The 19,177-nt window shown below is 38.5% G+C and overlaps 5 protein-coding genes across 10 annotated transcripts in view; 3 read left to right on the top strand and 2 right to left on the bottom strand.

Annotated features, from left to right (window-relative positions):
- Nucleotides 1–192: 192 nt before the first annotated feature.
- Nucleotides 193–5,244, top strand: LOC109854787 (protein SDA1 homolog). 2 transcript variants are annotated; one of them, XM_020428237.1, is made up of 10 exons: nt 193–409; nt 545–652; nt 798–902; nt 2,694–2,792; nt 2,865–3,380; nt 3,477–3,711; nt 3,840–3,975; nt 4,047–4,365; nt 4,447–4,944; nt 5,022–5,244. In XM_020428237.1, exons 2-10 carry the CDS (start codon nt 566–568, stop codon nt 5,220–5,222), a joined length of 2,196 nt encoding a protein of 731 aa, XP_020283826.1. In that variant the 5' UTR covers nt 193–409; nt 545–565; the 3' UTR covers nt 5,223–5,244. The 2 variants fall into 2 exon arrangements, with proteins under 2 accessions (XP_020283826.1, XP_020283827.1); XM_020428238.1 differs by having other exon boundaries at nt 193–462.
- On the top strand, nt 816–2,570 carry LOC109854789 (origin recognition complex subunit 5). Its single transcript, XM_020428239.1, has 2 exons — nt 816–902; nt 1,021–2,570. Exon 2 carries the CDS (start codon nt 1,102–1,104, stop codon nt 2,413–2,415), a length of 1,314 nt encoding a protein of 437 aa, XP_020283828.1. The 5' UTR covers nt 816–902; nt 1,021–1,101; the 3' UTR covers nt 2,416–2,570.
- A 965-nt stretch (nt 5,245–6,209) lies between the features above and the next one.
- On the bottom strand, nt 6,210–14,262 carry LOC109854790 (suppressor protein SRP40-like). Of its 3 annotated transcripts, none has more exons than XM_020428241.1 (3): nt 14,141–14,262; nt 8,809–9,316; nt 6,210–8,120 (listed from the first exon to the last, which is right to left on the bottom strand). In XM_020428241.1, the coding sequence occupies exons 2-3, from the start codon at nt 8,986–8,988 to the stop codon at nt 7,026–7,028; spliced, it is 1,275 nt and encodes a 424-aa protein (XP_020283830.1). In that variant the 5' UTR covers nt 8,989–9,316; nt 14,141–14,262; the 3' UTR covers nt 6,210–7,025. The 3 variants fall into 3 exon arrangements, with proteins under 3 accessions (XP_020283830.1, XP_020283829.1, XP_020283831.1); XM_020428240.1 differs by lacking the exon at nt 14,141–14,262 and adding an exon at nt 13,836–14,017; XM_020428242.1 differs by lacking the exon at nt 14,141–14,262 and adding an exon at nt 10,196–10,285.
- Nucleotides 14,263–14,614: 352 nt separating this feature from the next.
- On the top strand, nt 14,615–15,806 carry LOC109854808 (mitochondrial import inner membrane translocase subunit TIM14). 2 transcript variants are annotated; one of them, XM_020428278.1, is made up of 3 exons: nt 14,615–14,886; nt 15,306–15,431; nt 15,499–15,806. In XM_020428278.1, exons 1-3 carry the CDS (start codon nt 14,884–14,886, stop codon nt 15,709–15,711), a joined length of 342 nt encoding a protein of 113 aa, XP_020283867.1. In that variant the 5' UTR covers nt 14,615–14,883; the 3' UTR covers nt 15,712–15,806. The 2 variants fall into 2 exon arrangements, with proteins under 2 accessions (XP_020283867.1, XP_020283866.1); XM_020428277.1 differs by lacking the exon at nt 14,615–14,886 and adding an exon at nt 14,920–15,037.
- Nucleotides 15,807–15,809: 3 nt separating this feature from the next.
- LOC109854807 (growth hormone-regulated TBC protein 1-A-like) overlaps nt 15,810–19,177 on the bottom strand; it is a 10,219-nt gene continuing 6,851 nt past the window's right edge. Inside the window, exons 1-7 of one of the 2 annotated variants that reach the window (XM_020428276.1) lie at nt 18,311–18,540; nt 17,684–17,885; nt 17,375–17,605; nt 17,148–17,308; nt 16,952–17,060; nt 16,607–16,792; nt 15,810–16,515 (exon numbers count right to left, since the gene is read on the bottom strand). In XM_020428276.1, the coding sequence (XP_020283865.1) occupies nt 16,408–16,515; nt 16,607–16,792; nt 16,952–17,060; nt 17,148–17,308; nt 17,375–17,605; nt 17,684–17,885; nt 18,311–18,330 (1,017 nt within the window). In that variant the 5' untranslated portion in view covers nt 18,331–18,540 and the 3' untranslated portion in view covers nt 15,810–16,407. Of the gene's footprint in view, nt 16,516–16,606; nt 16,793–16,951; nt 17,061–17,147; nt 17,309–17,374; nt 17,606–17,683; nt 17,886–18,310; nt 18,541–19,177 lie in introns of those variants that run through there. The other variant, XM_020428275.1, reaches the window with a different exon arrangement.

Genomic DNA, 19,177 nt, shown 5'->3' with positions numbered 1-19,177 from the left:
CATTTTGAACTCAGTGTAGCTGCATATGCATGACACATAAAGAGCCGTCTACAATGGAGAGTTGTAGGCCGTAACAGTAAGAAATTGACAAATCACAATCGATTATTCTTCTGTACTTCGTCTGTGATTGGTCAATTTCTTACTATTACGGCCTACAACTCTCCATTGTAGACGGCTCTTAAGACTATTGGACCAATAAGCATCCAGCGTGAAGTTGCATATGCAGCTAAGTGATTTTGTGTGTGATGACCCTAAGAAGGGTTATAACTGCACCGAGCCGCGTGGTTTTGCAATGCGAGTAATGTTCAATAGAAAATATTTGTGAAATGAATCTGATATCCGGTGACAACAACAATCAGAATTGCTAAATTACAGAATCTTACTGTGAAAACAACAAGAACAAGTTTGAGTAAGAGCGAATGTGTTGTTTAAACCTAAAAATCGTGTAAAATTAAGTATACCGTAAGATAATATGTGTTTATTCTTTTTGCGATATAATTTTGTTTTAATTGTTATATATTTTGTAAATAATCATTTTTTACAGATTTTTTTGAGCATATAAAAGATGGTAAGGCATAACAATCAATTGCCAGATAACCTTCCACAATTACAGAATCTGATCAAACGTGATTCGGAATCGTACAAAGAGGAAGTAAGCTTCAGTTAACGTTCTTTTGTAATATATTTATATATTAAGTTTGAAATAATAAAATATGTATATATATATATTATCTGTAAAACCATAAAATTGTTTAATAATCTAAAAATATTATTGTGTTTAATATATTTGTTCACAGTTCCTCCAGCAACATGAACATTATAGATCTACACTAGAAGTCTTTCGTCTAGAGCCCACGCAGTTTAATAAAAAACTTGATGAACTGGTAACCTTCTTGGCTCAGGTTAGCATCATGAAATCATAGAAGCAATCAAAACTACACAAGTTACTACTTTATTTATGCTGTTCTATGTGTCACAGCGTTGACAGTTCATCATTGTTTTCATCTCTGTTCTTCTTAGATGTGATACAGAGTATAAGCAATTAAAATTCTCAACATTGAATACATTTCAAGTTGTTTGGATAATTTTTAGTTATATAACATGGAACGGTATTTAGAAGCGACAAAGAACAGTATTTTATGCCGAGATAAAGTCATAACACAGCTGTATTCTTTGATTGGCGAGGCAAACGAACCAATGCCGGAGTGTATATTTTTGTACGGTCACATGGCCACTGGAAAGTCGTTGATTGTGCAAAGTTTGCTTAAATATTTGAAGTACAATGTCAGTTTTGTCAATTGTATAGAGCATTTGGGCAGCAAGCATGTGTACAATTACATACTGCACGATCTAACGGCATTCAAAACAAAGAAATCCAGCAATGACGTACCACTGAATTATAACTGTGACAATATTATGGACTTCATACTTGCGCTAAGAAATATTTGTCTCGACGATAAACGTCCGATTGTATTAGTGTTCGATAAGTGTCATAAGTTAAGGCATTTCGATGTGACTTTTCTATCGGCGTTTTCGAAGCTCAGAGAGTTATCTGGTATCAATGTATGTACTGTTTTTATAAGCGAAATCGCGTGGGACAAATTTAACACCAAGATAGGCACATTGCGGCCCGTAAAGATCTACTTTCCGCAGTACACGAAGGACGAAATGACTAAATTGTTACTGCTGGACAAACCGGCCAAGTACAATGCGGAATTTTACAAGACCTATCTTAATTGGTTTCTTTCTGTGTTTTTTCGATTTTGTCGGGATTTAAATGAGCTTCGGCACATGGCCGGAATAAATTTTGTCAAGTGCATAGAGCCCGTAGAAAGTAAGCGAATTGATCAAAATAACGTTTCCGCGCTATGGCGAAATATTTCCGCCACGCTGAAATCCAATCTGGAAGTGATTTATTTGCGAGTTTCCACGGACGACTTCTCGCAGGAAACGGATCATAAAATGTCTCGGGAGATCGAGTCGACGACGAAGTTGGCTCTGAGCTTCGAATTGCCATTTTACGCGAAGTTTATGCTTATCGCGGCGTATTTGGCTTCGTCCATTCCGATAAAGTACGATAAACATATCTTTATGAAACAGAACAGTAAAAGAAGAAAGAGAAAGCAGATTAAAAGAAAGACAGAAGAGATGAATTCGCAGAGAAAACCTCGAGTTTTCGGTATTTCGAGGATGCTCGCGATCTTCTGCGCCATACTTAACGAAAAAGTGGACATAAATGCTAATCTGCTTGCGCAGATATCTACTTTGTGCGAACTCGGTTTATTGAGCGTCGTCGGCGATAACGTCCTGCAATTGGACGAGCCGAAGTTTAAGTGTTGCGCGAGCCAAGACTTCGTTACGGTCGTGGCTAAGACAGTTGGCCTCAATATTAACCATTATTTGAGCATAAATTAAATACATTTGCTATATAAATTATACAAAAACATTTTATTTTTGATAATATTTATCCGTCTGTGTACGTTTTAAACAGTTCGAGCTAAGATGTATCGTTAAGACTTTAAGTGTAGAAAATAATCTCTTCTTGAATATTTATATTTATTTACAATACACTTGAGTGTTTTTATTTATTTTAATTGTGTGTGTGATTTTGTATTTTTGGATAAACTAATTACTTGAGAGAGAGATAATAAAATGCATTTGCTGAACATGCCAATTTTTGTGTATTATTACAGGTAGCTCATTGTTATCCAGACGACCTGAAGACTTATCCTCAAGAGATTGTCGATATATTAAAAACACATAATGTTATATTAGACAATGAGATGCGAATGGTAGGTCATTTAACTTTTAACGCGTTCGTCTCTCTCTGTCGCGTTGTGTAATTAAGTCCCTTGTTTTTACAGACATTTTGCAAAGCGTTGATCCAGTTACGCAACAAATCTCTTCTCGAGCCTACCGCGCTTCTCAGTTTATTTTTCGAATTATTAAAATGTCAGAATAAGATTTTGCGACAATTTCTTCAAACGCACATAGTCACAGATGTGAAAAATATCAATGCAAAACATAAAAATTCCAAAGTCAACACTGTGCTGCAGAATTTCATGTTTTCAATGCTGAAAGATCCCAATGCCAAAGCTGCGAAGATGTCCGTAGACATTATGATAGAGTTGTACAATAAAAATGTGTGGAACGACGTGAAAACGGTGAATGTTATAGCAACGGGTTGCTTCTCCAAGGTGACCAAAGTATCAGTTGCTAGCATGAAATTCTTCTTGGGGACCGATCCCGAAGAGAAGGACAGCGACGATAGCGACTCGGATGACGAGCCAAACATGAGGGAAGTTATGCTGGCCAACAAAGTGAACAAGAAAACGAAGAAACGAGAGAAACAATTGAAGAAAGTTAAACAGTTATATGTAGTAAGTTTAAAATTTTGTTCTGGGGAAACACTTTTTTTTTTATATATGTATTTTCATTTGGAAAGCGTGACTTCTAGCTGTAATTTGTTTTTGTAGAAAACGAAAAAGAAAAAATCCAACGCACCGCAGTATAATTTTTCGGCGCTGCATTTGATTCACGATCCTCAGGAATTTGCAGAGAAATTGTTCAAGCAGATCGAAAAGAACAACGACAGATTCGAAGTGAAGCTCATGACTCTGGATGTTGTTTCCAGACTCATTGGTTTGCACAATTTATTCCTACTGAACTTTTATCCTTACATACAGAGATTTCTTCAACCTCATCAACGAGGTGAGATTAATAATTTAATTGTTAAATAAATACAACAGGCAATTGCTTCATCAGAGCAAAGAATTTTTTTTTTTTTTTTTTTTAACTATATTTGTCCAGATCTGTTATGCATTTGTCTTTTTCTTCAGAGGTTACCAAACTTTTACAGTTCGTGGCGCAAGCCTCCCACGAATTGGTACCACCCGATGTGTTGGAGCCCGTCCTGAAGACCCTGGTAAATAACTTTGTGACTGAAAGGAATTCCGCGGACGTGATAGCAATTGGGTAGGTGTTCGATCAGGGTTTTTTTTTTATTGAAAACAATTTGCAATTTTTTGCATTTGAAATTTGCTCAGATTGAATGCCGTGCGTGAAGTTTGTGCACGGTGTCCGTTGGCTATGAACGAAGATCTACTGGAAGATTTAACGCGATACAAGCAGTACAAGGAACGCTCCGTTATGATGGCCGCGCAGTCCCTGATCGGAGCGTTCAGACGCATAATGCCCGATTTGCTGCGTAAAAAAGACAGAGGTCGTCCCACAGAAGCCAATGTTATGATAAAACCATCGAAATACGGTGAGATTCGAGCGAGCGAATTTATACCCGGAGCGGAAGTTTTGCGTGGTAAGCCCGTTGAGATGTTTGAAGAAACTAGCGACACTAGCGATTCAGACGTAAGTAAAAACTGTCAGATATTTTATTATGTGATCGCTGATATTTACGTGCGTGATAAAACAGTTTGTACTTTAATATAGGACGATGATGAGTGGGTTGATGTAAGTCATAGTAGCGGGGAAGAAGAAAATAGCGACGACGAGTCAGCGGCCGATGAAAGCGAAGATGAAACATTGACGTCTCCTATTGACAAACAAACGTTGACACATTTCGTTGACGACAAAACGGCGGTTTCTCCCAATCGAAAAAAGACTGTTTTAACGAAGCAGCAAAAGAAGGCGCAAAAATTAGAAAAGAAATCGAAGCAGAAGACGGAGCGAAACGAGGAATTAACGGCCGAAAGGAAAATTCAAGCTTCCGTGATATCCAGAGAACGCTTGTTCACGGACAAAGACTTCAGGAAGATCGACGTTGCGTTAGCAAAACAAGAAGTGACATACGTCAAACGCGGGATCAAGAGAACGCACGATCAAGTTCAGACAGAGAAACCGAGCGGGGAATTGGTGAAGCTCAGTGATATAGAAAATATATATAAGAAACGAAAACACGACAAGGATGCCCGACAGAAATCGGTAAAGGTACGTATCTAAAACATTAAATCTCACATGACGCAGAGAATCGGAATGAATAACCAAGATGTCGCTAAATTTTATAGAAAGGACAAGAAGGAAGAGATCAGTTCGGCTTCAAAGATCGTCGACAGAATCCACTGTGCAGTAGAACAAATCGCGAGAAGAAAAAAGGTAAAGCATTCTTGATGTTGAAACATAAATTGAAATCGAAAGTAAAACGGTCTTTCAGAGAGAAACAACTAGCTCTTAAAAATCATTTGATCAAGCAGAAAAAAATGAAATAAAATGTAACACAGTTTTATATAACTCTGGTTTTAATTCAATAAATTGACTCAATACCTTTTTGTTTTAATTTACATATAATTTAATCTTCTATCTGGGATTGGAAATGAAGGAAACAATTGGAAGCGTAATAACACAAAAAAAAAGTTTATAAATGACAGAAAACATAGATGTGAATATGGAACAGAAAACTCAAAAGATTTATTAAAAATCGAAAATTTTAAAACATCTTGACATATCTTACATTTTCAGACCATAAACTAACGTTTCGTCTTATCCTCTAAAAAACTATACACAATTGTACAAAAAGTTTTTTAACTTTCTAGAATATAATATAATTTAATATATATATATATATATATGTGTGTGTGTGTATGTGTGTGTACATGTGTATATATATATTCTATATAATATATCCGCGTGAATCTAAAAGAATCATCGATATCATAAATCACTTTTTTGCGTGTGTATATATATATATATATATGAATGTAGATCCTCGTTAGTTGATGGTCTGTAGACCACGTTTATATGAACTTAACAACAATTCTCGATTTACAGCACGCAGAAAAAAATCAGCCTGAAATAAACGCAAATTTCTTTGTATATACTGTGCTAAAAAAACAAGGAAGAGAGAAACGTAATAATATATCTCTTACAGTACGAATGTAAATCTAAATTCCGTGTTAAGCAGTTAATGTAGCATAAATATTTACGAGTGATCTTTCTAGGAAACATTAATTCTATATGCAAATATATATATATATATATGTATATATATATATACATATATTGTTAATTGTTATTATTACACATACATATGTAGTCACGTAACTATATGTATAGTCTTAAAAGGAAAAAAGGAGATATGCCAAAGTGGAGAAGCGACAGGTATCGGAGTGATATAATCTCGTCGATAGATGTTGAACAGATAATTGTTTTGGAATTGGTTTCGAGATTTTCCAAATCAAAAAACTATAAACTATTCGTAAAACATCATAAAATGTATTCGAAAACGAATGTATTATCAGGTAGTTAACCAAATTTTTGTTTGTTGTGAATGGTTATTATACAGGCACAGCATCTAGATATATAATGTTCGATATTCTAGATGATTGCAAGAGTATTAATGTGTTTCTGGATACTTGCGATAATCATTTTGACGTTTAAATAAATGACGTTTAAATACGCGAAAAAATATATATGCTTAAAATGCCTGCACTTTGCGTCAAAATAAAATAAATTTTTTTCTTCAAAATAATATTATATTAATTTTTAACTGATTTGTGCAATTCGCACAAGACAGCTAATGGCGAGTATCCAAGAAACTCCTTAATGCACGACTGTGTAACTTACAAAGGAATATCACGAATTCAAGTAAGTCGTTTAGAAAGACACGCTCGAGTTCGTTTTTGGATTCATTTTATCGTACGCTATGTATATATATACATAGACCCTTTGCTGACCTCAAAAGTACGAATTTTTCATCAGAGAAGATATAAAAACAAAATATATAAATAAATTTAAAACAACGAGGAGACTTTTAACCGAGATATAAGACCATGATGATTTTATTAATAATATATAAGATAATAGAATATTAACTAAGCTAACACAAATAAAAAATATACAACAAAAACTAAGAAATATTGAAAAAAAGCTCGATTGCTGCCCATTTATTATATTATTTCTTCAAGAATCGCGCTTTTTCTCGACATTTATTGAACATATCGAATATTAAGTGTGTTGCTTTTTTTTCTTTCACTTAGAAAACGCATTAATGTCCGAGTAAACGGGTTTAAAATCTAGGTGGGTAATCCGCCGGTTTCGTTTGTGATCGTAAGACCGTTAGAAAAGTTAGTGGGTGTCGTACATGTTCGGGGACTTCCGCTTTGGCTAGTCTCGCAGCTATCGATTCTATCACCCGTTTTTTCCTTATTATTATCTAATCTAGACTTGTAAGAGCGATTCGGAGATGTTTGCGTACTTGATACAAAGGAGCACCCGCTACAAGAATTTCGGCTGCTATCGCTAGAAGTAGAGCTGTCGCTATCACTACTATCACATTCGGTATCAATGGTAGACTCGGAGCTGCTCTTTCTCAATCTCTGTGCTTCCTCCGCGTATTTTCGTAATTGCTCGTTCTCCTGGCTCAGCTGCTTGGTCTTTTGTATCAGGTCGTCCACCCTTTGCTGACACAGCTTCAACTTCTTCGTAACTTCGATATCCGTGTTAGATGTGTTCTTGCTCTCCGAATCTTTTTTCGCTATCTCGGCATCCAAAGCGGGAACGTTCTTACTTTCCGCCCCATCGTTTCCGTCAAGTTGAGGGGTACTTTTGTTCCGTAACCTCTTTGTTAATGTTTCCAGTTTAGCTTCTAAAAGTCTGTACTCCTGCAACAATTCCGATTTTGTTAAGGAATTCAATCGTTCTTCGCGTAGAGCCTCATAAGCGGACGAGAACTCTTTCGTTAAAAACTCCTCCTCGTCTTCGGGTGAGGAATAAAAATACTCGTCGTCGTTCGAATCTATGCTAAAACTGGAGTCGCGAGTGCGCGTTGCCGGTTTCTGAAACAGAGAAGCGGGAATATCCAGCGATGTTGCTTTCGACAACTTTTGCTCAAGATCAGGCAGGTCACTGTGGTCAGCCATGAGAAACTGCGTGGTATTGTACGGAGCGGGTGGCTGCCTGTTTGCTGAGATCTTTTCTTCCAAGGATATTAGTTTAGAATACGCCTTGAATTTTTTGTTCTTGGGTTTGCCTCTGCGAGTTCTTCTCTTCTTCGTTCCATTGTCTATTCCGTCATCGTGCTGGCCGCCATCCTGTTCGCCGCTTCCACTTCCGCTTTCCAATCTTCCGTGTGTGTCTACAGTGTCGACTTTCCTCCGATAATTTCGGCACTACAAAAAAAACAGCATGTGTTAATAATTTTCTTTTATTTTACATTTGTGAGATTGTTGAAAAATCGATTATTTATAAATACATAGTAAAAAAAATATCCAATATCTGTATCATTCTGGTCTTACAAACAATACATATGATAAATTGGACCACTAATTGGGCCACAATGTACATAGAAAATATTTCAAAATAATTATAATAAGTAAGATTACGATTTAGAATTATATTTTCTGCGACAATTTATTTTAGACGCAATCTTCTGTAACAAATAAAAAAAACAAGTCTTAAGTAGACAATTTTGAAATCTTCACAAAAGAGCGTTTTGTTAGGGTCCTAGAAATCTTAGAAACATATATACATGTTATATACAGTAAAAAATTTTTTTTCATAAATTTAACATGCTACAAAATGAAATTTTACCGTCTCTGATTAAGCTAATCGACCGATCGAATATTCTCCGTAATTGCTCGATTGTGGCCGATTCAGCTCAACTACCAATGAGGATTGGTCAATTCCAACGGAACACGCGATCGAATTAAGTTAAATTGGAAATGACAAATCCAGCCGGTAAACTAAATTAAAATTATTAAATAACATTAAGTAACAATCAACAGAATTGTGAAAGATCACGAGAGTTGATTAAATAATGTGCAACGTGGTGGATCGCAACGGATTTTGAATTCTTACTTCTGACGTTGGTTTTAGCTCGTCCGGGTGTATGGCGGTTGATTCCGCGTCCTCACCCACAGATCGCAGCACCAGCTTCGGCGACGCTCTGGTAGGCGTCAGCTCTGCTGTTTTTCGCTTCACGCTATGGTGTCCATCCACCCTTTTTTTCGTCGCCGCGTACTTCCTCGGTAACTCCATAATCGTAATAATCACCGAAAATCGTCAATATACGATGGCACAAGCTCACATCACCCACTGAGAGTTCTGCTCGCACACTGAATACTGGCTGCCCCGGTCCAAGCGCCGTAGGCTGCTCACGCCGTAAACAGCGACTGACTCGCCATGTTTGCTGCCTCGGTTGTATGTAATGGAGGAGAGGCGATAGCAGGCAGCGACATGCTGACGTATTGTCCCTACCATGACTATCCCGGCCACCCTCTCCCGGCGGTCTGATGCTCGACAGCGGCGCAGAAGAAGCGACGATTACGTCGTTCGCTCCACGGTGTTTCATCCTTGTTCCTCGTATCTGCAAATTGCGTTTCAAATTATTTTCTCTGAGGTGGTTATACACATATACCATTTTATAAATGCGCAAAATATTCTGTTCAATGACACGCGTCAATTGTTGTCCGAAAACTTCAAATTGATAAGACAAAAAAAACTCACCAAGTCGAGATAAAATACTTTTCGCGTTAACTTTTTTTTTTGCGTAACTCGAAATAATTTGTTAAATATAAATAAAATCTCTTTTCGACTGTTGTACGCGATCGAAGAGAATTATTGCCACAATTTTTATATTCGAAAATCGCTCTTTGCTTCAAAGTTTTCTGCTTCGCAACGTTTTTTTCTAGCTTCAAATTAAATTAGATTACGTTTATATAAAAGGAACGAGTACTTTGTTTTGGGACGAGAATTGTGTGTGTACGAAGAATCCTGCGGCAGTATAGTGTGATAAAAGAAGCTGCAGATTTTTTCGTACGAGCGCGTAAATGTAATATAAATTTATAAATTGATCTTTTAAAATCCCTTTTTGCCCCCCCCCCCTTTTTCAGTCTTGCTCTCAACAGCAACGTGTACAAAGCGAAGTGTTTGTATACATTAACCCTTTAGAATAGCGAAACAACGTGTATGTACTACAATACGTAGTCGTAAAATTTTTTTTTGCGCCGGAGTTTCGCTTAAGTCAAGGAAAACGATTCACTTAGGTCAAGTTCTCCTCTCGCGCTTCCTGCCCCCTCGAATCATCGTATACTACTTCGAAAGCCGAATAAACCTAACCCAACCTGTATATACTACAGTATACGCGGTACAGTGTCGCGCAAGCTTGTAACAGAATGGGGGGGGGGAATAAGGGAACCTTTACTTAAGCGAACTCTCTGCCGTAAATTCGTATAATAGATTTTACATGTGTTTTTTGTATACACGCAGAGTCCGAATGATACTTCGTCGAGAATGAGGCCAGTTTCATCCACGAATTTGTTCACGTACAAATCGGTTTCCTAAACAACAAACAAAAAACGGATGACGTATTCGAGCTTTATACAAAGTTTCTTGTAACAAGTACACGATACTTATCGTCACGTGAAACTTTAGCAACGCGATGTTCGATGCGTGGCTTATCGCGCAAAACAATCGGAATGAAGGAACACGATATTTTTTTCTTCAGGAGCGAACAGACACACTCTGCGAATATTTCCTAACGATATAATTCCGTGGAAGAGCGGATAAAAAACGTTTGTGTGTCTCTCGTTGTAGATTATTAGACATTTAGCGGATTACACAAGAAGTTGCCAAACATTTTATAATCCATGTTTTTACAAAAACTGTTATTTCTCTTGCAGGCTTCTATTATCGTTATATTCGATGACTCTCGTCGGACGCTAACCGCTAGGCTCGGGAGAGTTAGAAAAACGTGTCTATCGCAAGCGAGCAAGGCTGTCTATTAAATCGAGATGGGTGCACATTACGCGTTCGACTTGCGCCGGCGACTTCGTGTCGCTTTATTCGAGCGCGGATTTTCTCGCCAGGAAAAACGCCGCGACTTTCGCAACGCCGACGCCGTACATCCTTTCTTACAAAATGCAACTTCACGCATTCGGGTCGTTGCACTTGATATCTGCCGCAGATCGATGATCCATCTCTCGGAAAAAACATAAAGATCCTCTCTCGGATCCTCTGCCGATCTTTTGCGAGATAACGACGAAGGACCTCCGCCTCGGAGAACGAAGTACGGTAATGATCTAGCGATGATCAAAAAATTTAATATATATCACAATCTTCCAACTAATTACAACAGTTTACTGACTAATATTCGAATACGTCTTAGATTGTTGAAAAACATAAAGAAACACACATCAAAAAAGGCGCTCGAGCGATTTCGAAGAAAGTGAAATCGCTCCGAGTCTTCGACAAATAAACACCGATGTCGTTTAACATGCGCCGTCATCGGAGATTTACAAGGTATCATTGAGACAAGTGGAGAAAAGAGCCGTGCGAGTGATCCCGAGAGAGAGAGAGAGAGAGAGAGAGAGAGAGAGAGAGATAGAGAGATGGGAGTACGACGCGGGAGAGAAGTCGCGTCGCGTCGACAATCGCCGGCAAAATCTCGTCGTTTGGCGCGTGCTGCGTTTATTTTAGCAGCGTAACGACGGCTCCGGAGCGCACGTTACGTATGCGCGCCCGTTACACGAGATTCGCGCGGGGCTCCCGTGCACGCACAATTCTATATGTATACGCGTGTAAGTACACACGCGTTCACACGCGTGCGTGTCGTATCGGCGATGCCTCGCAACGATGGGAGCAACGTACGTGAAAACGGATGGACTATAAATACGAAGAGGAGTCCGCGCTCTGCGCTTCTATGTGGGGGAGAGTCGCCGTATGTGTCATCTTCTGTATAGTCCATCTTTTTCCCTTTTTTTTTTTTTTCGTTCTAAAACGCGCGCGCGAATGCCATTTGCGTCGCGTCGCGAGGAGCGTGTGATTTCAACTCTCGCTCTCTCTCTATCTCTCTCTCTCTCTCTCGCATGCGCACGCGCGCCGACATCCCCGAGAGAAACAAAACAAAAGAGTGAAAGACCGCGGGAGAAACGTACATGGAGCACCTTTCGCGGGGGCACCATTCGCGAGAAGAAGACGCACCCGTAAATCCGCATGCAAGTGCATTGCGTGTAAAAACGTTTACCGACCGATCAAACACACACACGCGCGCACGCACACATCTAGACCGATGTAAAATTATCCTTCCGAAACTTATGACCACTTATATGCTTGTATCGAGTCGACTCTTGTGTGTGTGTGTGTGTACGCTCCGTCGGAGTGTATGTGTGTATACACGTATGTAAAGAGCGTGTGGTTGGGTTTAGAGGCCACCACACACAAGTTTACATAAGTGAGTAATCGCGGACTATAAATGTCAACTGAAAAATCCTTACCATAAACATGGAAGGAAGCAATGTTGGTTTTATTGTTTCAAATGTTTATACTGTACTGCCAACAACAAGAGATAAGAGAACATTGATTCGCAAGGAGAATCGAGAATTCACATTGTGTTACAATGAGCATAATCTAGAGATCTTACAGAGTCTTCTTTTTTGTACGAATATTACAATTACATATATGTATTCGCTCGCGTCGTGTGGTACGAAATGAATTTAATTCTTATGCGTGATTGTCGACACGTTCACGCTTGTTTATCCTTGGAGTCTCCGCTGCGCGTTATCTTTGCGCGCGCGTGGAACCTACTTTTCGCCTAGCCGTCTATGTGCGTGTGCGCACGTGTGTGTTGCTCGCAAATACAATATTCTTGCGATATGGATATATCGTGTCAACAGCGCGGCGCATGCGACTCGTTAGGCGGAACAAAAGTGTGTTATAGATCATATTTATACTCCGTTTAATCCGGAACGGATATATATCTCTCTCTCGCCCGACGACGAAGACGCGGAAGAGGAAAGGAGGAGCGACGATTTTACTTCGAGGAGAAGATATTTCGAAAGTTCACGAATTCAAATCGCTCTATCGTGTTCTTTTTTTTTTTTTTCCCACGGTTATTAAAAGACTGGATTCTGTGTCGCAGATTTCTACGTGGCGGAAGATACGCGTTCGGAGCTTTGTACGTTGAACTTCACGACTGTAATAAAAATTTATTTTACGAGCTCGTTTTTGCGACACAATGTTTCAACATTGTTGCGAGTCAGCCATGTACAAGAAGTGAGAATATTTTTTACATCGACTGATCTCGCAAAAATGTTGAATTGTGCGAGAAAACCACAAAGTAACGTAGAGATCGCTTTATTTAAAAAAAAAAAAAAAAATTTGTAAAAATTCATCGTTTCCTTATCCGGTTTACTTAGAAAAAACTCGTGTTTGCATTTATCCGCGCTGATATTACGAACAATTATTCTGCTCCAATTCTCGTGGTCATGTGGTTCATTTGTATTCGCTAATCGAAGAATCACGTATCGAAGAAACGTGATTTCACGGGACAGAGGCTGGGAAAGGGACCGATTAATTCCGAGCCGAGAGCGATATTAATTGTGACATCGATAGTATCATCGAGAGCTCCTCCCGATCAAAGAAGAAAATCCATACGTCCGACGTTGTCTCGCTCTCGATCCTAATAAAGATCTGTTACATTCACTACGATATAAAATTTATACGCGATGCTCGATCTCGCCAGCCATCGAGTACAAGATGTTTGGCGAGATGTTATCAATTGAGAAACAAGCCGACATTAATTCAATGGCCTGGTATTCTCACCTTGCTTTTATCGCGACACACGTATTGCGTTTATTTGTTTCGAACAAATCTACAGTGTACACACATATGACGTGGATAGGGTAAACTAAACGCGTATTACAGGCTGTATTTCAAAATTCAATATCCACACCAACATGCGCAAAACTCTCTTCGGTAATGGCAGTGAATTTTGAAACACACGCGATACAGCCTTGTTGCGGGGTGCATTTGTTGGATAAAGGTGAGGTGAGAATACGAAAGACCTGTACCCCAATATAAATTTATCGGAACGGAATTTTCTTTACTCATTCGTATATCGTCACTCAAACCACAGTGTAAATTGTCCATAGCTTCGGCATACTTCGGGGATCGTCTCAATGGTATGATCCAGAGATTCCATCCATTTTAGATAGAACGCCGGACACAACGTGTTTTATCAATATGCTACACACGTACGAAGAGGAACATATCTATGCACGATTCGTTCCGTGCATTTCTCGTAATATCACTGTGTGTTAAGTATGTACAACATATATTTCTTTATATATATATGTATATATGTATATACATATATATATATATATACATCACCCGAATTCACTAAACGTACTTCGTCCACGTTGTTACTTTCAATAAACGCCATCAAGCCTGTGTAGTTCCTCTAGTCACCGCGCCTTAGGAACTTCGAGATCGTTGATCACTTCCGAAATTACTTGGCGGCCTGTGAAACGTGATTGGTCGATTCGGCTGATCGATCGGTGCCGATTGGTCCCCAACTTCAACGAACCATTTGAGTCAATTGCCAGAATCCGCTTGAAAAGCCGGTTGTTCGATTAAAACGTTCACCGCGATTGGTCATTCTTTTGCTTCCTTTCGTCTTTTTTTTTGTCTCTGTCCAACAACCGAAGCGAGATAAATGCTTCTTTTTTTCTTTTTGTAGAAAAGAAAAAAAATCTATAAAATGAGAGAAGTTTAATTTTAATCTTTTTTATTTTAACTTTGTGCGACAAGAAATATTTATCACATAAAAAAACGAATGCGAAAATAATAGAAAAAAATTGTGTCCGGGCTTTTATATCGGCCATATCTTTTTCTAGTATTTTCTTTTGACAAGACAAACAACCAAAGTTTAAGTCGTAAATCTCATGCGGGGTGTCACGTATTTATAATTATTTATATTTGATATATCACAATATGCGCGTATTTGCAATAATTACTTCGGTGTTGCTCAGATGGAGCGACCATAGCTTATTGTGAAGACGCGCTAAAATTATTTAGGACTCCGGTATACACAAGCACGTGTTGCACATAATTGCGTCTGTCGTTTTGTGACACTTGGAGTAAAAAAAAAAAATGGTAAGAATTTCAAAATCTTTCTCAAAAAATTCTGTTTCAATAGTTCGAACATTGTGTTTTAAACATTGAAAAAGTACGTCAACTGCATGTTGTTTTTAAACTTTATCAACAAGTGTAAAAGCGAGAATAAATGATATCAAAATTGTCAAAGGTAAATTGCTTATTTCATCATCTTCTCGACATAAGTAAGTTTGTAAATATTTTTCGAAAACAATAACAATTTTGCCGCTAAAGCGTCTCTGTAATTTCTGTAAAATGTCATCGTCACTTTGATGCTGAAACTATGTCATCAAGTTGTATGGTTAAGAAAATTAAAGGTTAAGTCCATATAATAATTACATACCTCGAAATGTCTCTAAAGAAAGACATTCTTTAGACGTGCGTTTGGAATATTAAATTAAAACTTCTTTTTTTTTCAGGCAAGTACACTTGTGGCAGCAGGTATTGGTCTCGCCGCTGTGGGTTTTGCCGGTCGTTATTTGGCCAGGAGGATGCCAAACCTGTCGCAGAGAATGGCAGAGACAGTAAAAAAGCTAGATTCTCAGGTAGAAATAGGTCTTTGGCAATAAGTTTGCGTGTGAAAAAGCACTAATGCTTCTTAATGTTTGTCAGACGCTAGCAAACAATAAATACTACAAGGGTGGGTTTGAGCCAAAAATGACCAGGCGCGAAGCTAGTTTAATCCTGGGAGTATCTCCTACTGCCAGTAAAGCTAAAGTGAAGGAACAGTTTAAGAAGGTGATGTCCGTGAATCATCCGGATCGCGGCGGTTCTCCGTACATTGCTGCAAAAATTAATGAGGCAAAAGACCTGCTCGAGAAATAATACATAATAAAATTAGACAGTTATATGTATATTTAATTCGTATATATATATTTTTTAGGAACCAAATTTCAATGTACATAGTCATGTAACTTATAATATATATATATATACATATGAATGTATACTTCGTTCTATAAATAAATAAAATTATTTTTAGTACATCTTATTATAGTCATTTATAAGAATTTCGATGTCTCCTTCATGATTCCCTTAACATTTGGATTAAAGTCCTACGGAAGATCTACTGGTAAAATTTCTAGAAAGAATTAAAGGCGCTGAATATAACTAAATAATGTAACTGATATATGTGTATATAATATATTGCTCTTTTTTTTTTTTTCTCAGAATTAACACTAATACTCTCATTTTCTCTTTACAATTATCACAATACTATGTAACTTTCGCATTCTAGTTTGTATCACAATTACGCTTTAATAATATAATTTTTGACACTTTTTTATATCTTATCCTTCAATATAGTTTGTATATACAATATTATAATGTATATGTAAAATTGAGTAAAGTCTTACGTCTATGCATTCTTCTTACGTTACATAAACATTTGTATGTACAATAATAAAATATAGAACACTTATGCGAAAAAAATACAATTTAACAAAACAATACAGGTGAATAAAAAAAAGACTAGAATATATCTCGGTGTAATGTGCAAAAACACTTGATCATTGTAAATCACTATCGTCCTAGTTTGTCCTGCTTTTGTTCCGCGCGCGCTTGCGTTACTCTCGTCCGTAACTTCGCTATCGTGCTACCAGGCAGTGATCCAGGTACTTTGAAAATACTCTGCAAAACGATTTTCAAAATTGCACACACACACTTGTGCTCCTCTCACACTTGTTGCGATTCGCATGCGAATATATTAAAAGAGAGCAACCTGCATAAAGTCGTGACATCGTAAAACAATACTGTCTTTCGTGATTTCCTTGAAGCAGTCAGCCAACGACGCGAAATCCTGACAGGCCAACAGATTGGCTCTGTTTCTCTTTATGAGCGTTAAAGCGACACGAAAGATGATCTTTGTGCCCTCGTAGAAAAGACAATCCCAAATACGTAAGGTAGTCTGACAGAAAAACGATTTAACGTGTGGTTTGTTTTTTTTTTTTTTTCATACGTTGCGCGCTTTTGTGTGCGAGATACTTAACGTAATCATGTATGCGAATTCAGATATGTGAGTAACAAGTAATTGTTAACAAGAAACTTCAATAATCGCGGCACATACCTCGATGGGTAAAACTTCAGCAAACAAGCACACAAACCACTTTGTTGTGATTACTGGCCAAGGTAATCCCAGGTTTGTTACATGTTGATATACATCAGGTATTTTGATTCTGTGTAAAGATAACGTGCGTACAGTTTTACAGAAATGTTGGCAATACAAATAAAAAAAACTTCAAAAAAATTTTGCTGCTCCGTACCTTACTAATTCCGCGAGCACGTCAATATCGGTGAGAAGACCGTCCATGGTGCGTGTGTAATAATCTGGCAAGATTTTGTCAATTAATACTTTCAACAACCAGAACGCTGTCTCTTCGCTTTTCGTCACGAGCAACAGCAACCCGGCTATGTAATTTAGGCCCTAAAAACAAACGAAAACCTCGAGTTTCTTTCTTATTTGATTTGAAAAATATTTTCGAAATGTTACCTGACAATATCCAACAGTTTTGTTCTGATGAGCAAACGCCAGCAGCACGTTGTACAATTGATGCTGCTGATTTTCTGTGTTATTAAAAAATATATTATCCGGAAACGTTCTCGGGAGATCGGTTTTTATGATCTCGGTTATTTCCGCATTGTGCGGAGACAGTAACAGCTTCTGATAGAGATCCGGCGACGCGTTTCTCATGTCTTCTCCGCCACTCACAGCGAGCCATACCTGTGACCTCGTGATTTTTTTTAGTTAAGTTTGCTCTCATTTAGAACGCGAAATGACAACAAACCGAAATTCAATTACCAATCCTCTATGTTCCGCCGGAATCCCTTTGCGAACGTACTTCTTTATGGTGATGCTTCGCTGCGGCGACTTTCCCTCGCCGATGATCTTCGCCCATCTCTTGGCCATTTTTGCGAGAACCTTAAGGTACTCCGACATGAAATCCTCATAGGTTTCATAATCGAAATCGCGCGGCCGTTCAAAACCATATTCGTCCACCCCACTGAAAAAAAAAAAAAACAGAGACACGTAATTTCTAGCTGCAAGAATTTTAACAATGGAAATAAATGACACGTAAAAATACACTATGGAACATACGCCAAACGTTACGTCTACAACAGTACTTTGACAATGTGAACAAAAAACCATAAAAAATAAGGATGGGAAAAAATACGTGTTAAATAAATTTGTACGAGCAAAGAGAAGAGCGTGGAACCAGATTTTCTTTTACATTTTTCCAAGAGGCAGCGAGACATAACCTCGACGAAACGAAGACGAACGTGAGAAATCCGTGTACGGACACGTCGTCGTCGAGAGTTCATTTTGAAAATCAACGCGATCGTTCGTGAAATTACGGAATGAGCGACGTGTTATACGCGTTGTTTTGCAATCGTCGAGAAAACGATCGAGCGCGAAACAAAAATTTACCTGAAGCATGAACTTGCCATGCCCTGCGTAAATTCCTTTGGGGTATCGTGCGTATCTACGATCGCATGTGCGTATCAGTCGCCGCGTACTTTTCAGTCGCAACGCCCACGAAATTGTTCTTATCGGCGCGCGCGACTCATAATCGAGAAAATTTATACGCGCGAACCACCCTGTGCGTTTTTGATCGCGTCGCGCACACACACACACACACACACACGCAAAGTGTCAATGTGAGTCAAAGACGAACGCACGGTGCGGTTTCGCAACGTGCGCGTTTTTGTCATCACTCACACGAGTGCATAGTCAAAAGATTTTGTGATAAAAAAGTGGAGATCGTCCAAAGTGACAAACGAGATGACATAACGCGAATTGCGCGATTATCTTTTTTGTTTTGTTTTCGGCTGGTCCGATAAACACGGTTACTTTGATTTTAATCAAAGCGATTGTTACTTATCGCTTACTTAGCGACCGAAAAGAAAACATGTTTCGTCGCAATTGTTACGTTTCTAAAAATAGATTCCAATTTGCTCTCTCTCTCTCTCTCTCTCGCAAATTACGCGCGATTATTCTATTCCGCTTGGAGAGTTCGTAGGGGAGTTTCGAAAGTGTCATCTCGTAAAAAACAAATTACTTAGTCACGCGAACTGATCGCGCGATTCGAGCGCGCGTCTTTTCGCGCCGCGCGCGATTGATTTATTCGATTTGTTGCAATATGTCCTATCAGAAAAAGCGTGTGTAAATAATCGTTTAATATTATACTTTATATTGCATTATTATGTATTATATACATACTACAGTAAGGTCACTGACCTCGGCCGCGCGGCCTTGGCGGGGTCACTGACCCGGCCGCGCGGCCTTGGTGGGGGG

The sequence above is a fragment of the Pseudomyrmex gracilis genome, unplaced genomic scaffold (genome assembly GCF_002006095.1).
Source record: "Pseudomyrmex gracilis isolate BER0280 unplaced genomic scaffold, ASM200609v1 scaffold_74, whole genome shotgun sequence".
In the NCBI taxonomy this organism is placed as follows: Eukaryota; Metazoa; Arthropoda; class Insecta; order Hymenoptera; family Formicidae; genus Pseudomyrmex; species Pseudomyrmex gracilis.
The sequence above is the reverse complement of the archived record's forward strand: the minus strand, read 5'-3'. Positions and strand labels throughout refer to the sequence as shown.

Coding starts and splice junctions, on each gene's coding strand:
- LOC109854789 (XM_020428239.1), top strand. CDS start 1,102: ATGGAACGGTATTTAGAAGCGACAAAGAACAGTATTTTATGCCGAGAT.
- LOC109854808 (XM_020428277.1), top strand. CDS start 15,017: ATGATATCAAAATTGTCAAAG. Junction 15,038..15,305: donor TGATATCAAAATTGTCAAAG/GTAAATTGCTTA, acceptor TTTTTTTTTCAG/GCAAGTACACTTGTGGCAGC. Junction 15,432..15,498: donor TAAAAAAGCTAGATTCTCAG/GTAGAAATAGGT, acceptor AATGTTTGTCAG/ACGCTAGCAAACAATAAATA.
- LOC109854790 (XM_020428241.1), bottom strand. CDS start 8,988: ATGGAGTTACCGAGGAAGTACGCGGCGACGAAAAAAAGGGTGGATGGA. Junction 8,121..8,808: donor AGCTAAAACCAACGTCAGAA/GTAAGAATTCAA, acceptor TTTTTTTTGTAG/TGCCGAAATTATCGGAGGAA.
- LOC109854787 (XM_020428237.1), top strand. CDS start 566: ATGGTAAGGCATAACAATCAATTGCCAGATAACCTTCCACAATTACAG. Junction 3,976..4,046: donor GCGGACGTGATAGCAATTGG/GTAGGTGTTCGA, acceptor AAATTTGCTCAG/ATTGAATGCCGTGCGTGAAG. Junction 4,945..5,021: donor CCCGACAGAAATCGGTAAAG/GTACGTATCTAA, acceptor TAAATTTTATAG/AAAGGACAAGAAGGAAGAGA.